Raw genomic sequence first — 18,458 nt, 5'->3', positions numbered from 1 at the left:
CAAAGATAGTCCTTCAACAAAATATCTGTGAGACATCGTTCTCCCCAAATTGGACGTATGGGGGTCTGACTCAACGACTACCGTATACCTAAACACCCCAAATCCTACTGCAACACAGCCCTGGACTACTTGATGCATGACCCAGAAAGAGGTCTAGAGAAGGGGAGGATGCCAACACCAACTGGAACCCGGCGTTGAAGTCAAGGTGACCTGATGAAGAGGTGGGTTATAATAAGAATGACACTGTTGTGTTGCTGCCCGAGGCTAGGTTTTAATAGCCCAGTGAGTGTTGCTATAGGTCCTGTAGTGCTGTTATATAATAATAATAATAATACAATAACATGACGCCAAGCAGATGCTGAGCCCAAGCACTGTATTACCCAACATGGAGGCTGCATATCAGACTCTCTGATGTTAACATTATAACCACAGAGCCTGCTTTATGGACACTTGTGTAAGTGGGTGTGTTTGCTTGTACGTGTGTATGTACGCGCACTTGTACGTGTGTATACACATGTATGCATATGTGGGTATGCACAGTCTCACCTATGAACCCTGAGGAGGGTGGGTTGGGCTGGATGGTCTCCTGGGTGTTGCCCTGGATGACGTCCCAGAGCTGCCAAACATATTTGGGGTGGAGGACATAGAAGGGCTGGGTGGGGTGGAGCCTCCGGTGCTCCACGTATGGACTGAACAGGTTATAGTCTGGACTGGCATACCACTGTCAGAGAGAGAGAGAAGGGGGCGAGCGAGAGAAAGGGGGTTTAAGAGAGAGAGGGGGAATAGTTATAGTCTACTCTAGACTGGCATACCACAGAGAAACAGACAAAGAGTTTAACAAAGAGACAGATTGAAGGAAGTTGATTCCTGTAGTTATTCCTAGAATATGTTAAGACATTTTGCAACCTATTCCTGGACCAACTACATATTGCATCATATTCTCCTATCACAGTGGTAATCACGGCTTCGTCCTTTTCCCCTGGACTTGTTACTGAGCATGCACCTCTACTCAAAGAGAGAGAGGGCGAGCGCGAGAAAGAGAGAGAGCACGCGAGAGAGAGGGCGCGCCTGCAAGAGAGAGAGGGCGCGAGCGCCCGAGAGAGAGTGTGAGCGAGAGAGAGGGCGCGAGCGCCCGAGAGAGAGAGTGTGAGCGAGAGAGAGGGCGCGAGCGCCCGAGAGAGAGAGCGTGAGCGAGAGCACGAGAGAGAGAGGGAGGGCGCGTGCACGAGAGAGAGAGAAAGAGAGAGGGCGGTGATAAGGTGGAACCCAGGAGAGATTAAGGACAAAATATAAAGGAAGAAGAGAGAACAGGGAGGAAGGCCAGAGGGAAGAAGAGGAGAAAAATATGGAAGCAAAGATAAAAGAAGAGATGAATAACAAGCAGGAGAAAAAGAGGGTAAGAAGTGAATAAGAATAGGATAAGAAGTGGAGGTGATGAAGGAGAGAGTGTCAGAGGACTGGAGAGAGAATAAAGGAGGAGTGCATAGGTAATAAATCTGTGTTGATGCCGTCAGTGTGTTGGTGAATATGATGTAGCACCCTGTCTCTGAGGGCTGTGAGTTAAACAGACAAGCGAGGCTAACTTTTACACACAGGGCCTTCCACTACGCAGGTCCTTATTAGTATTGCTAACGTAACCGTGGTAACCATAGCCCATCTTCCACCAATTCAACAGGAGCAACTCTCCTTAAATATCACAATTTAGGTGCCATTACTGGGCCTCTCAAAGAGGTTTGGGTAGAGTGCAGTGTTTCCTCTATATGTATTTAGCAGCGGCACATGGTAAAACCTTTTCAGTGTAAACTTAAACGACTAAAACCAGATATAAAGTATGTAAAAAAAACATAATGGAGCAATATATATTTTAAATAAGATATTTGAGAACTAACAAATCACCAAAATAAAAAATAGACAGTCAAGGAGAATGTAAAATTCACACACTCCCACACACCTTGTGCAGGTTGACAGCGTATGGAGCAGGGTCCCAGGCCACCAGAGTCACCTTCTTATACAGGGAGCTGGTGTTGAAGCGGTTCTTGGGATTGGCCAGGATCTGTAAAGGGGAGGGGTCAAAGGTTACACATGAAACTAGATGCAGCACTGCAGTGCCCACACACATGAAAACAAACACTCGCTCTCTCCCTCTCTCCATGGGAGCTGTGGGTCCACAATAGAATGAGCTCTGCGGTTGCTTTGATTGTTAGTGTGACAGTAGTAGAATGCGCTAGTGTGTGTGTGTGTGTGTGTGTGTGTGTGTGTGTGTATTTACTGCATGTTGTTCTCTGTGCTGAGTGGGAGAAGATGACTGAACTGGAACTGTGGTGAAGACCCACTTACGCAAAATGGGTAAGGGTGATCACTCACTGCCTACCTAATAGCGGAGGACAGCTGGTTCACACACACACACACACACACACGTGATCCTGCGTGCCTGCTTTGAATGAATCACATTCTTATTTATATGCAAGTCAGGCTCATGTGTTTGGATGCATGTTGTTGTTTGTTTGAATGAGTAATGGTCTATTCAAATTGCTGAACCACTTACTCAGCCATGGCACTTGATTGCAGGCACATATTGATGCTGAGTCGTGAAGCCTGTTATAGTGACTCTTCGCTTGTGACGTGCATGTTAGTCTTATGACACACACCTGTGAGTTGATGATACGAATGGTGGTCTTGTTCCCCACATCTCTCACGTAGCCCTCTGTAGGTGCAGCGTTGAACCGCAGAACTGCATCATGGGAATCTGGGGGGGGCGGGACAGACAAAGAAAACACGTCAGAAATAAAGTCAGTCAAAGTGTCATTCGATGAAAAAAATGTAAATGTCACTCTACGTCAATCAAGTGTTACTTAACTAAGACAATCAAGTTTTGGCAGCCAAATATCAAAGGCCACTTCAGAAACAGAAAATCAATCAAGTGCTCATAAACGACAAGTCCCTAGATGACATCCAATAGTCTGTCTTTTGGGCAGTGTTCACTTGGTCCAGGCGCCGAGTCTGCCTACCTGCCTCCCTGCATCTTCTTAACTAGTGATACCCTGAGAGTCTGGTGGTGAAGTTCTTCTAGTCTCCTTGACCTTTTCCACTTCAGCCTGACTGCCCTCGTTCAGCCATAGTCCAAACACTTGACCTGGATGACCGATCACCGTGAATGGCCATTTGACATGGAGAATCCGGTAAATGAGCAGCCTAGTGCAGGATTCAGCTCTGTGCCTTGACACAATAGTACATGAAAGTATCACTACTCATAGAGAGCGAAAGAGTATTCTCTAGTGGTCAACGTGTGTAACTGAAGGGACTTTCACAGGCACCTGCTCTACTCGTATGAGTTCTATGATCATCATCAAACATCACCAGGAAACAAAGCCTTCAAACTGAGCCCAGTTGCTAACATAGATGCTACCAACAGGCTAGTACATAACAGACACAGGCAGTGTGTCCTCCTGCTGGCCTTCACACACACACACACACACACACACACACACACACACACACACACACACACACACACACACACACACACACACACACACACACACACACACACACTGTTATGATTAATGGTCTCAATCATGGACACTCCTACTGACAGTTGTGGCTGCTTTGTGTGATGTATTGTTGTCTTTACCTTCTTGCCCTTTGTGCCCAAAAATATTTGTACCATGTTTTGTGCTGCTACCATGTTGTGCTGCTGCCACGTGTTGCTACCCATGCAATGTTGTTGTCTTAGGTCTCCATTTATGTAGTGTTGTCTCTTGTCGTGATGTGCGTTTTGTCCTATATTTTAAATGTTACTCCCAGCACCCGTCCCCGCAGGCCTTTTTCCTTTATGTAGGCCGTCATTGTAAATAAGAATATGTTCTTAACTGACTTGCCTAGTTAAATAAAGGTTAAATAAAAAAAATGTAAATGGTCATGGTTAAGCTCAGACACTTAAAATCAGTCCCTCTCCACTGGTTGATCATTCATTTAGACTTCAGCAGGGCTACATTATCCTCTATGGTTGATCTGACACTTCCGCAGCAAAGCTACCCGACACTTCATAAATGACACCAGTCAACCATCAGTGTGTATATTGGCATTCAATTGATCAACACACCAACTTCTCACTGACATTGACATGGTAGGTTTTCATCCTCTTGCCACTAGCTAGCATGGCTGATGTACAGGACCATTTATTCCTCAGACCACCAATATTGTTTAAGTATCATTACTGGATCCCCAGGCAGCCCCCCCCCCATCTCAAAAGGTATTTCCCAGGTCAAAATTAACAGTCAAGTCCAAGCAATATGGGCATTTCCATAAAAAGCCCCATGAGCACCAGGTCATGTCTATGTAAAAGGCCCCATGAGCACTAACGTGAAGTTCATAGGGACACATCACATTTGGTGTCAAATGAAAGCTAACAATATGGAAGAAAGTTAAACGTACAGTGGCTTGCGAAAGTATTCACCCCCTTGGCATTTTTCCTATTTTGTTGCCTTACAACCTGGAATTAAAATATATTTTGGGGGGGTTTGTATCATTTGATTTACACAACATGACTACCACTTTGAAGATGCAATATATTTTTGATTGCGAAACAAACAAGAAATAAGACAAAAAAGCAGAAAACTTAAGCTTGCAAAACTATTCACCCCCCCTCCCCAAAGTCAATACTTTGTAGAGTCAACTTTTGCAGCAATTACAGCTGCAAGACTCTTGGGGTATGCCTCTATAAGCTTGGCACATCTAGCCACTGGGATTTTTGCCCATTCTTCAAGACAAAACTGCTCCAGCTCCTTCAAGTTGGATGGGTTCCGCTGGTGTACAGCAATTAAAGGGCATCTACACCCAAAATGGAGAAAACAGAATTTTGGGGAAAACTTAACGGAATAAGGCAAAAAATACAACTGATTTTATAGGGCCTTAAAATATGAAGCAATAAAAAAAACAAAAAATTGTTACACCGCAGAGCTCATTCCAGCTAAAATCATAGACGTCTGTTTCACAAGTTTGTACAGTACAATACAGTAGAGCACTGTACAGTAAAGAAAATTACAGTATAGGTCAGTACAGTAGAGTCAAGTTTAGTACAGTAGATTACTGTATTATACTGTGCTGTACTCTACTGTGCTTTACTGTGATGTCCAAACTTGTGAAACATACGTCTACGATTGGTACAGATTTGGTCTAGCCCGGACCAACCAAATTTGGTCTTGTTTGGGGCGAGCTCATTAGAATAATAGCCAGTGTGTAGAATAATACCCAAACATGCAAAGGAGGATATTATTGTGTACTTATTCAGGATGTACCACCATGAAGAGAATCAGGGACCCATGATGTCATTCTGTTACCAGCATTCTGTTACTGGGTGTTAATCCACTTCACTTACTGTAGTTCAATGACCAAAATATACTTTTTCTTCCAGCAGACATCTTTGAATCTTAATTTCGGAGTAGATATGTAAACAGAGTTTTGAAAAACTTGATCACACAAAAAACTATGGGAGATTTTACTAATAATTCTGTAACCCAACATTACATCTGCACTGTTCAAGTAAATGTGTTTCTGTAAAAATGTCAGTAGAAATTGTTAAAAGTAGTCCTGGTGCATAGAGTTGAATCATTTGTTTAACTTTGCAATCAATGGTTTTTGTTTGGCATAAATTTTAAAGTGAAAATCGAAATCTCAGCATCATGCTGTAACCGTGGAAATGCCAATGTGGTAACAGCGCCATCTTGTGCTCTAGTTAGGAAAAGGTGTCATTTTCACCATTTTGGATACGCATTTCTGATCTACACAAAGGCCTAAGCTAAGGGATAGCCAAGGAGGTGGGAGTCTATTTGGAATTCAGAAGGAGAGTGTATGGATAGGGGGGGGTGGATGTGGAGAGATATGGCGGGAGAGAGCAGTGAGGCGATGAGAGGACTAGACCGTAGAAGGCCATTGAGGATGTTATTCAGCCAATTCACCACACTGTGGCAGCGAAACATTAGTCTGGTACAGATGTCCAACTACAGATTCACAAACCTCTCATCTTATGGACTATAATGTCAAACATACATTCACATGCTCGTACACACACGCACACACACACACACACACACACACACTGACGTGAAGGAAAGGATGGGAAGACAGGAAGGTATTTCCAGAAACACCTCAGCATTGGACAGATGAGGAGTATCTAAGTAAGATCAATATGGTTTGATTTCCTGCTAACCTATACAATTAAACAAGTGAGCCATCTGTCTCCGAGTTCACACTCTCCCCATGCCCACATAGAGCCGCCAATGCAAAGAACAGAACACACAAAGACAAGCTGCAATGCAGTCAACCAAAGTATTCTAGAGGTACAGTATATAGAAGATCTCCAAATGAACTGCTCAAGACCCTTCGAGAAATATGACTTATTCCAAAGCCCTTTCAGCCAATCATAGAAATTGTTACTACTGGGTGATAGATGTCTACTACTTGGTGTGTGAGACAGTTTAGAGCCCAAGACCAAATGTCACGTCCCTGTGCTACGGTAAGCTAACACTATGCTGTGGGGCGAATTGGGAAGTCGATAGCGTTACACGACAAATTTACTTTCCAATCAATGCTGTGGATGTCACTTCGTAAAGAGACATTCTCCCCTCACATAAACAGACTGAGTTTGTCACGGAGAAATCTGCTCAGGATCAATGCTGTATTTCACACTCTGACAGACAGTCACATATAGGCAAGACCAGGGTCCTATTTATCAGGGCATTAGGTAAAACGGAAAACAAAGAGTTGATTTTTTCAATTTACTGTACAAATAAAAAAGTGTCAAGTTTCAGCCATCGTATCCCAGTTGTCCTTCAATCCCTTCCCTCCCCCTGCCCTCCATCTCCTTTTCTTCATTCCCTCTCCCCCTCCTCTACCATCCCCTGTCCACTCCCCGCTCTACCCCTCTAGCCTTCACTCACCGATCTCCTTCCCCAGGCCTGAGTGCAGAATAGCCCCAGCAGAGGTCACCACAGCACAGCTCCTGAAGCCCCTCTGGCCCCCCTGTCTATAGAGCTGGTCCAGGGCCAGGCGCGGCACCAGATGGGCCCAGCCCAGCGAGGAGAAGGGCTGCTCGGACCCATCCAGTGTTCTCAGCCTGGCCTGGTCCTTCAGCTCACACAGCAGGTCCTTGGAGCTTTGGGCGGCCCGTCTGCCTCCTTTATAGGTCACGTGGTGTTTGTTGGCACTCAGGTAGTCACGCATAGCGCGCTGCAGCCGCGGGGACAGCATTTCAGAGGAGACACTTCCCCGCCAAAGTCGCTGCACCACCGAGGCCGACTTGGAGAAGTAGTACTCCTCTAAATCATCCTCTTTTCCCCACCCATCTCTCTTCCCCCTACGCCCCCACACTGTGGTCCTCCTCCTGTGGCTGTTATTCGTCTGAACCCCCTCCTCCTCCTCTTCGTCCTCACGTGAGGATCTGCGCTTGGTTCGGTTGGGCCCCCGGTCAGCATCGGAGGGGGTCCAGGCGGTTCTCTCACGGCTGCGGGTCACCGCCTGGTCGGAGTGGGAACCCACGTTCTCCGTGCCAAAGGAGGACCATGCAGCCAGGGTCTGGGGGTCCAAGTAGTCCTGCTGCTGTGGGCTGCCCCCCTCCCCCTCCTGGCTGGTCCCATAGGGACCGCTGTCTGGGCTCTGGCTCAGCTCCAGGCCAGGCTCTGGGGTGGTGGAAGTGGGGCTAGGCTCTGCTTCGGAGTCTGGGTAGATGGTGGTAAAAGTGGTGTAGGCGGGTTCAGGTCGGGAGCCCATGATGGAGTGGTGCTGCTGGTGGGAGGCGGCTTGGATGGAGGACAAGCGCCGCGTGTCGGGATGTTGGGAGAGCGAGGAGCCGGCGGAGGTCAGGGCTTCGTTGTCCACGCGGGCATCTAGGAAGTAGGATAGCAGAGCCAGGAAGAGAAGGGCCCATGCCAACATGCCCACCAACACCAGCCTCCGCCACTGACGCATACTGGACTTCATCTCCTCACACACACACACCTATACGAACACCAGGCCGGCTCCAGTCAGCAGTCAGGTCTCAGCAGAGAGGACAGCCAGAGGGCCTGCAGGGGTGAGAGGTCAAAGGTGACAGTCTTAACCTAAAGTGGACCTGAGGGTTTTGATTTTGGTTAAAAGGATAAATCCCCTGTCTTTTCAAAAGGTTTTTGTATTGGTGTGTGTGTTTATCGTATTGTCTTTTCCACAACTTACCTCACCTGGTGCCCCTATTTCTTTTAGTCCATGTGTCTTCTAGAATAGATCGGGACCCTGGGAAATAAAAAAGTAAAAATTAGGTAGGAGACAACACACACACACACACACACACACAGCAAGATTAAATTAACTTGCCTGACACCTCAATGACACGGTTCTAGCAACCCCTTCTAATGATGTATTTTGTGCCTGTATTGTTGGAACAAATCTCTAGAGATGGGTGGGGGCCTCCGAGCTGAGGAGGAGCGGTCTCAGAGGAGTGCCTGTGGTTGTCCTGACCTCCAGACGTCCCACACTGGGAAGCCAAGAGAAACCACTGGGCTAAACGGAGTCAGGAAAGGGGGTCAGGCTGGGTTGTGGCCCAAGGAAGGACAGAGAGAGGAAAAGGTACATGCACACCCTGGAATATGAAATCCAAGGGAAAGGATATATACACAGAGAGGGAGAGAAGAAACGCATCCATATCAAAAACTACATTCAAAGGGCAGAAACCTATGCAAATGGCATCTTATCACAAGCTTGGGGTAGTATATGTGATAAGATTCCATTTGCACACGTTTTGGTTCTGAGTGTAGTTTTTGACATTGAAGTGGGAATGTGTGTCTTCCCTCCCACTCTCTCTCTGAGGGTTTACAACCCTGCCCACAAGAGCTGTGAGTGCTGTGAGTCTCTGTGTTGCAGCTCAGACCTTTCAGGTTAGAGGTCAACCTGTGTAAATGTGCCAGCTGACCTCTGGTGCAGTAACAGTGAGAAGCAGCCTTCATTAAGACTCACCAACCAGACAAAAACAAAAAGGTTCCTCATGGCAAAGTCATCCTGTGTGCTCCACTGGGGCCCGATGTGTGGGAGTGATCCCACAAATCCCTGTGTGTGTGTGTGTGTGTGTGTGTGTGTGTTGAAGGGGGAGCATTTCACATGGCAGCAATCAGGATCTGTGCATCAGTAACTTCAGTCAAACAACACAAATGTGTACCCCAGATTGAAGGACAGGAGGGCAAGGGAAATGGAGAGACAAAGTGAATGATATAATTGTATACCGATAGGAAGTGTGAAGGGGAGAGGGGGAAAACGTGATGCATAGAAATGTAGAGAGCGAGTAAGAGACGGAGACAGGAGGCAGGGAGAGAATGGGTGGTCTTTGCCATCTTGTGGTGGAGAAGAGTAGGATTGATGGGGAAGGGAGGAGAGAGAGGAGTTGGAGGAGAAAGTGGGGGAAGAGCAGGAGGAAAAGGACAAAGAGGAGACTGAGTTAAGCGTTAGCAGGCCTTTACCCCTAGGAGGTTCATTACGTGGTCGGGATTTTACATGGCAGAGAAAACCACAGAGAGAGAGAGATGTGCTAGTTCTATTGTACAACGTGCCCTCTAGATACAGAGAGCTTTTGAACAATGGAAGAGGGGATGAAAAAGGAAGGAATATCAATGTGGCTTTGATTGGATTGTTGCCAGGAGCGTTATGTTTGTGACCATTTGCAAAGGAAGACAAAATTGATCTACCTGTTGGAGACCGATGGCTTAAACATTCACACTCAATACAATGTATACTGAACAAAAATATAAAACACAAAACGCAACAATTTCAAAGATTTTACTGAGTTACAGTTCATATAAGGAAATGAGCAAATTGAAATCAATGAATTAGGCTTTAATCTATGGATTTCACATGACTGGACAGGGGTGCAGCCATGGTGGTCCTTGGAGGGCATATGCCCACCCACTTGGCAGTCAGGACCACCCACTGGGGAGCCAGGCCCATCCAATCAGAATTAGTTTTTCCCCACAAAAGGGCTTTATTACAGACAGAAATGCTCCTCAGTTTCATCAGCTGTCTGGGTGGCTGGTCTCAGACGATCCCGCAGGTGAAGAAGCCGGATGCGGAGGTCCTGAGCTGGTGTGGTTACACGTGGTCTGCAGATGTGAAGCCGGTTGGACGTACTGCCAAATTCTCTAAAATGACGTTGGAGGCGGCTTATATAGAGAATTTAACAATAAATTCCCTGGCAACAGCTCTGGTGGACATTCCTGCAGTCAGAATGCCAATTGCACACTCCCTCAAAACTTGAGACATCTGTGGCATTGTGTTGTGTGACAAAACTGCACATTTTAAACTGGCCTTTTATTGTCCCTAGAACAAGATGCACCTGTGTAATGATCATACTGTTTAATCAGCTTCTTGATATGCCACACCTGTCAGGTGGATGGATTATCTTGGCAAAGGAGAAAAGATCACTAACGGGGACATAAACAAATATGCCAACAGAATTTGAGCGAAATAAGCTTTTTGTGCGTTTTTATTTCAGCTCATGAAACACGAGACCAACACTTTACATGTTGTGTTTATCTTTTTGTTCAGTATATATGCATGATATAGTGTATTAGCCTATGAATTATTTCTGTATATAAACATCAATACAAGCCTTATAAAAAGGTTGTAATTTGTTTGAAGTGGGTCCCAAGTATTGTATGCAGAAAACATTTCAAAAAGTTTAACTCAGGGCTCAAAACTGCAACCAAAACACTCACATTTTTGCGACCCTTAACTTGGCAGTGTGACACTTATTTTTCAATAAAGTCATCAGGCTTTCCCAAAAAACCTTTAAACCAATTAAACTGTTGCCTGCAAAGTAGGCGTACCTGGCAGAATATCATGATGATTTGCATCAATCGCGAGGGTATTTGTCTTGCAAAACTCTGCCATCACATGTAGTTTACACAGCACATTGTACAGTACAAAAACAGCGCTAACCAAACAGTCTCTTGCTAGGCACGCAATTTAATTAAATTAAAAGGGTGATTTTGAGAGTGAAACCCTGAAAGAAACGAGGAAAAAAACTGAAAAACTGAATTCACCAAAATATAAAACTGACTTTTAGGTCCCTACAATTGTAGAGTGAATGTTAAAAATTGCTAACAATAACACCCTTTTTGAGAATCCGCAAACATTTTTCCCCCCTCCAAACAATTAATGTAAATAAGATAGTCAAGGTAAAATGCATTTGTGTATTAAGGGTAGGTGATTGCAAATGAAAGATAACATTTAAGGTGAGGCACCACAGGCTGAAATTACATTTTTGCATCAATTTATCAATTGAGATTTTGGGGTATTTCGTCCTTTAATATTAGTACAAATAATTGACAAAAAAATGAATTTTGACCACATTCAAATGGACATAAATCCATCATTTCAAAACTCACTACATGTAAATCATACATAATTTAAAAGCCCAATTCATAGAGAATATTACAAACTGGACTATATGTAGTAACTTACTTTGAAGAGATTGTGATTGGGTCTAAATATGAATTTGATGATCGGTAGGTATAATTCATTGTTGGCTACTTCCCTTTAACTGCCATTTCCTGAAAGTCACTCTTCTCACACACCAACACATTTTTCTCAGCTTCAGAAGCATTTGCATTCACCAAATTTTTTTGTGGTTATTCTTACACATATTCTCCAGACTTATATACCAGGGAATTGTTTATTTTTTTGTGAACATTTTATTCTAGATAACATTTTTCTTGGAAAATATGCACTAAACAAATGCAGTTTATGTACATGTCTTTAGTATTTTACAGATAGAAAGATTGTCCAGTTTGTCCACAATCTGCTCTATACAATCCTGGAGTGTCTTAACAAAATGAAACCAAAATGTTAAAAGGCTAACTTCATCCAGTGTCCAGAAAAATGGATTTGCGGTATATACAAATATGTGCATATTTAATGATATATTGCCTAATTTGTATATTTTAAAACCAAATTTCAAAAAAGTTGTAATACAAAAAAAGTATTATATTGGTGTCTAAAAGTTCATTGTGATTAAGGGGGGAAAAAATACCCTATTAGGGTACTTGCCTTAAATGATGCGTGCATCATCCGCTTTCCCGGGCCAGTATTCTTTTCATTTAGGCCAGTAGCTTTCAGTGGGCACTGGCCCGGTGTGCCACTGGCAAATTTACCTGAATGTCAAGCCCTGCAAGTGCATGCACATTTAAAAAGATGTCTAGTCATTATTAGCCTGGTTCAATATGGAATGCAGGTACATTATGGTACATCGGTCAGGTCATTAAATTGGTGCGACCAAATCATGTGCTGGTGCCATCAGCTGAAAAAGTTGGTAGCCCCAGTGCCGCCAGTGGAAAAAGTTCGTCTAGAGCCCTGTAACATGGATTACAATATTTTCCCTGAGTGGCAATCCTCCCTCATCAGTGAGTTTATCTATCCTATGCTGAGTGGGTAGTGGGAGATGTGCGGTGATTTATAAATTAGTGAAAAAAGAATAATTAGGTCTCAATAGGTTTGGGTTTCTCATTAAAAACACAAACTTCAACCAGACAGGAAGGAGAGGAAGAAAGAAGAAGTGTACAAGAGTATAATGTATGAGTGAGTTCAGTAGTAGAGGGGCAAAGAGAGACCAAAATACTTTCCGGTAGAGTATAATTCCTTCTACTATGTACAAGGATGGGCAACTTTGATGGGGGACACAAAAAAATCTAAAATGATCATGAGGGGATGCAGATGCTTGCGGGTCTGCGTTTTACTGCCAATTTCCTGCAATTCTACACATTTTGCCATAGGATGGAAAGGTTTGCCGTTTTTAATATGATATTTGAGTGAGCCTGACTAACAAAATCCATTGTGGCCGCCCAGGCGGTAATTCGACCATGATAACAAGTTTAGATTGCTAAGTTAGTTTTGCGACCAGCTATCAAAAAAATGCTAGCTGACATGGGCTAACACGAAAAACTGCTGATGCCGAGGGCCTTCAAAAGGCCAGCTGCCCATCCCTGATGTACACCAAATGGGACAACCCTAAAACCTGCATGTGTGTACTGTACACACAGGTAAAGCACAGGCTAAGCATTTTGTTCCTCATAAATAATTAAGTGTTCCAGAGTGGAGGTGTACATGGTGTTCTGTCCAAAACATCAAGTCCTTCTCATCTGAAAGCATGTTGTTGGATGCTCAATTCCAAATCCACTCCTAGCCCCTATCAGCTAGCCCATTCCTGTTGATCAAAGAGGATCCGGTCTGTTTAAACAATAAGGTCATTTCTTCACCTTGTCTTCTAATAGGCCGGTTGAAATGTCACCATATCACTTACAATTAATATGCAATTGTTTCAGAACTACAGCAGCATTCTCACCATTCATAAAGGCCCTATAGATCTATACACTCAAGACTATCTTTTTGTCTATACACTATACAATCATTGAGAAAAAAAGAGAGAGAGAGTTAAGACTGAGGTAGCCTAAGCGTTAGCAGGCCCTTTACCCTGAGGAGGTTCATTATGTGGTCATGAATTTACATGGCAGAGAAAACCACATAGTGAGAGGGAAAGGGGCGGAGGAAGAGTTCTAGCTCTATTGTAAAATGTGTCCTCTAGGTACACAACACAGAGCTTTTGAACAGTGGAAGAGGTGATGAAAAAGGAGGAATAACAGCCAGTAAGACTGGGGAAAAAAAGAGAGAGAATGATCGGAGGAGGAGAATGGGGAGGGAGGTGTAGTGCAGAACCATGTAATACAGCGCAAATACTCTATAATTCATCAGCTCTGCAGCCTAAGTCTAACACATACACAAGCTGCCCTCAGTAAGTCTGATCAAACAGAAGACAGACGGAGGAGGATCTCAGTTGGCGTGCTGTTTGATAAGACTTACTAAAACCTTCCCGATCTCATTCAGAGAATCATGAAATATAACTAAAGCCAGATAGAGGCCTAAGGAAAAGATAAGGGAAATAAGTGGAAAATAATGTAGTTTACAGTCCTACTTAAACCCCAGAGCTTCTAAAGCTAAACTGTGAATAGAGATATACCCAATCAACACATTCTCTTAACGCATTATTTGTATATACACATCAGCATATTTGTCACTTGGATAAGGCTGTCAAAACATCAATTGACCCAGTGTGCACCTCATTGAACTTTCGGGACTATCCTATTGGTTCCATTATGTCAGGCGGCAAGGCTAAATAAAGCACACCTTAAGTATTGAAAAACAAAATACTATTTCGACCCAGGTCTGAACAGCCACTGTCATAAGAACTGCTACTGAAACCAAAGAGCGTTCTACGATGGCGGCCTTGAACTAAACTATTATGCGGTCTATGGCACTGCATCTCAGTGCTAGAGGCGTCACTACAGACCTGGTTCGATTCCAGGCGGTATCACAACTGGCCGTGATTGGGAGTCCCACAGGGTGGCGCACAATTGGCCCAGTGTCGTCCGGGTTAGGGCTTAGCCAGGGTAGGCCGTCATTGTAAATAAGAATAATTTGTTCTTAACTGACTTGCCTAGTTAAATAAAATAAAAATACAAATCTTTCATCTCGCTGTTTCATAATTTTCCTTCAATTCGCAAGAGGCTGAATGTATCTCAATGAAGAAAGCATCCAAGCGAGCGAAACAGCCCCCCTCTGTCTCTGTAGACCATCTGATGCGGTCTGGTCCAAAAGAGTATGACATTGTTGTTGCCCGTAGCATTGAATGCAAGGGAAGCCAGTAAGCATTTGGCCTCCCGTGATAATTGTTTTCTATAAGATAATAGCCAATCAGCGTTGAGCTAAACTGAGTGAGCTAAACTGTGAATGGTCCTGGCGCACCAAAAAAAAAAAAAAAAAAAGTGTTAACCTGTTAGGGCTTGACCAGTATTGACACAGCCGGATAAAAAACATACCCGATTTAATCTGGTTACTACTCCTGCCCAGTAACTAGAATATGCATATAATTATTGGCTTTGGATAGAAAACACCCTAAAGTTTCTAAAACTGTTTGAATGGTGTCTGTGAGTATAACAGAACTCATATGGCAGGCCAAAACCTGAGAAGATTTCATGCAGGAAGTGGCCTGTCTGAGAAGTTGTGTTTCATCTTGGCTCTTTTTATTGAAGACTGAGGATCTTTGCAATAACGTGACACTTCCTACGGCTCCCATAGGCTCTCAGAGCCCGGGAAAAAGCTGAACGATATCGAGGCAGGCTCTGGCTGAAACACTTTATCGCTTTTGGCAAGTGGCCGCTCAGAGTACTATGGGCTTAGGCGTGTGCCCGAGTCGACCGAATGCTTTCTTTTCTTTTGTCCGTTTACCTAAACGCAGATTCCTGGTCGGAATAGTATCGCTTTTTTATGAGAAAAATGGCATAAAAATTGATTTTAAACAGCGGTTGACATGCTTCGAAGTACGGTAATGGAATATTTAGAATTTTTTGTCACGAATTGCGCCATGCTCGCCACCCTTATTTACCCTTTCGGATAGTGTCTTGAACGCACGAACAAAACGCCGCTGTTTGGATATAACGATGGATTATTTTGGACCAAACCAACATTTGTTATTTAAGTAGAAGTCCTGGGAGTGCATTCTGACGAAGACAGCAAAGGTAATAACATTTTTCTTATAGTAAATCTGACTTTGATGAGTGCTAAACTTGCTGGGTGTCTAAATAGCTAGCCCTGTGATGCCGGGCTATCTACTGAGAATATTGCAAAATGTGCTTTCACCGGCAGTGTTCGGTGGGAATGCTAGTCACATGCTAATGTAAAAAGCTGGTTTTTGATATAAATATGAACTTGATTGAACAAAACATGCATGTATTGTATAACATAATGTCCTAGGTGTGTCATCTGATGAAGATCATCAAAGGTTAGTGCTACATCTAGCTGTGGTTTGGGTTTATGTGACATTATATGCTAGCTTGAAAAATGGGTGTCTGATTATTTCTGGCTGGGTACTCTGCTGACATAATCTAATGTTTTGCTTTCGTTGTAAAGCCTTTTTGAAATCGGACAGTGTGGTTAAATTAACGAGAGTCTTATCTTTAAAATGGTGTAAAATTGTCATTTTTGACAAATTGAAGGTTTTGCATTTCTAAGGTATTTGAATAACGCGCCACGGGATTACACTGGCTGTTGAGTAGGTGGGACGCAAGCGTCCCACCTAGCCCATAGAGGTTAAGGGAAGCCAGTTTGGATTTGGCTTCACTCCAATCACTTCGAGAGCATACGTCATTGACAGAAACTCATTGTGCATCTCAATGTGATGTCCTTCAGTGGCTAGCTAACTAAAATTGTCCCTTTCCTAAATTAGCTATGGTTGGAGATAGGGATTTGGATGTGTGGTTTTACTTAATTCTCCGTACTGGCCAATGATTATAATGGTGATTCTGATCCAACCATTAATTCATACATTGTTCTGCTCCTGGCCTGAGAGGATGGAAGTTCAATATGTAGCTAGATATAGAAGGCTAATGTTAACTAGCTAAAGTTGCCCATGAAATTAAGTTAGACTAGTTAGCAAGCATTTTAGCCAGGTAGGATGGCATTGGCGTTTCCCTACAAGTAGGGTGAGTAAACATGGTTTTTCTACTTGCACAAATGCGCGCGCGCACACACACATGATTGGATTAAATTGTTTTTGGTATATTTTAGTTGTCACAGTATTAGACTAAGCATGGGTGATTTGAAGATGTTGAAATGCTGCTGGAATAATGGAGGCAGCTCCTGTTTTTTTTGTGACTTGCAGTAACTCTCTGTGGTTCTAAATCAATAGTTGTTTAGTGGTCCAAAAATGTCAGAAACATTAACTTGCTTGACCAGTAGGTCATGTAACTCTTTGTTACATGCAATATGCTTTGTGGAGGTTGCTCTCCGGTTTTGTGATAAAAAAAGTGTGGTTGAATTTATTCTGCCACTGTCTTCTTATTGTCTCGGCCTTAGTTCATATGCCTTGTGACCGTGATATATAGACCTAACCGGTTATAGAGCAAAGAAAGCAATTATCACAATACATAGGTTGTTATATGGCTTTATTCCCCCCTGGCTTGGCTTGCCCACTGATTTTACACAAGCACCACTACTGCTTTCATTAGACTAAAGGCATTTATATGAGTATCAATTCCCTCACAGTTTATGATACCAGAGCAAACACCCAAGCCGCTCGGATATTACAAAAATCACAGTGAGAAAAGGATGGAATAAATCCTCAGAGGAAGAGCAGAGAGAAATATGGTGGTGGGGAGAGAAAGGGAGTAAGGAGAGAAAGGGAGAAAATGAAAGAGGAAAGAGAGGAAGAGACGCAGATAACGGGCAAGATGCACAGAAAGAATAAAAATCAATGCGCTCACATCATGCTTGCCAGACCATATGAACAGTGGATCCCTTTCCACTTTCTTCCTGTGTAGACCCTGCATCCCTGCCGCTCACCTACAGGTTCACCCTGATCCACTCGCAGGGGTCAGAGAGGTGATATTTTCAATGGAAGCAAATTAATCAGTGGATAGAACAAGCAAGGAGGTGGACAGATCCAAGCGAGATCCTATTGGCACCTTCTAGCATTTATTTGCATATTTCCGTTAGGGAACGCCTACTCTGTGAATTGCACATGTGCAATAATTGAATTCGCTCTTACACTCCTAAACAAGGCAATTTTTTTTACAAACATTGGCAAAGGGTCTACAAAACGTAGTCCACTGTTACAGATTCTAGTTTTGGAAACAGAAAACTGTATTGATATCAAATGTTTAAAATCGAGGACATTTTTTGCAGAATGTCGGCCAAAATCCATCTGGCTTCCTCTCATCACCATATTTGGTAGTGAGTGGAAACGCCAACCGGATGAGTCACATTTATACATCAGGTGAAATATCTGGCTCATTGTTCTGTGATATTACTTTCTAAAGATACCTAATACTGTAGCTAATAACAGTTAGTCTGCAAGTGAAGGGAAAGGCTAGTTCAGAAGGTTGCTATGCTACCCCCTAGTTTGGCCTGGAGACATTCAGGAATATTCTTGAATGAAACAGAACTGAAACGTAAACACCTTAAAAAGGGATTCCATCATCTCTAGGATTGAGTTTGATCTGAGTTGGCAACCCTGCTAGCGCCTATTAGCATCAAAAATGAATATAGCTGCCACAGGATAGCACAGGACTAGGGCTGGGCCCGGCGGCCTAAAAATCATATTTCCATGTATATTTCCATGTTTACTTTCTTTACATAAGCTTTGTTGCACCATTAAAAAGGTCAATACACTGTATTTCAACAAGTCAGGAATAATCAAATTAATTCAGGCCTTGTGAAATTATACCTAGGCAAAATATAAAAGTCTTCTGTAACCATAAGACAAACCATAATAATAATAATAAAAATAGTTTAACCTGCTTTTTTGCAATAATCACTGATATTGCTTTCAAGTCTGTCTATGAACATACCCATTGTTACAAACAATACACATCCACTAATAATTACTAACT

General features: G+C 43.3%; 1 protein-coding gene across 2 annotated transcripts in view; it reads right to left on the bottom strand.

Annotated features, from left to right (window-relative positions):
• The window catches only part of LOC106581977 (beta-galactoside alpha-2,6-sialyltransferase 2), a 59,719-nt gene that overhangs the window by 6,016 nt on the left and 35,245 nt on the right, over positions 1 to 18,458 (bottom strand). Inside the window, exons 2-6 of one of the 2 annotated variants that reach the window (XM_014164587.2) lie at positions 8,214 to 8,265; positions 6,939 to 8,060; positions 2,649 to 2,746; positions 1,952 to 2,053; positions 547 to 721 (exon numbers count right to left, since the gene is read on the bottom strand). In XM_014164587.2, the coding sequence (XP_014020062.1) occupies positions 547 to 721; positions 1,952 to 2,053; positions 2,649 to 2,746; positions 6,939 to 7,977 (1,414 nt within the window). In that variant the 5' untranslated portion in view covers positions 7,978 to 8,060; positions 8,214 to 8,265. Of the gene's footprint in view, positions 1 to 546; positions 722 to 1,951; positions 2,054 to 2,648; positions 2,747 to 6,938; positions 8,061 to 8,208; positions 8,266 to 18,458 lie in introns of both variants that reach the window. The other variant, XM_014164585.2, reaches the window with a different exon arrangement.

The sequence above is a fragment of the Salmo salar genome, chromosome ssa21, assembly GCF_905237065.1.
Source record: "Salmo salar chromosome ssa21, Ssal_v3.1, whole genome shotgun sequence".
Taxonomy (NCBI): domain Eukaryota; kingdom Metazoa; phylum Chordata; class Actinopteri; order Salmoniformes; family Salmonidae; genus Salmo; species Salmo salar.
This window is presented reverse-complemented; position numbering and strand designations above follow the sequence as displayed.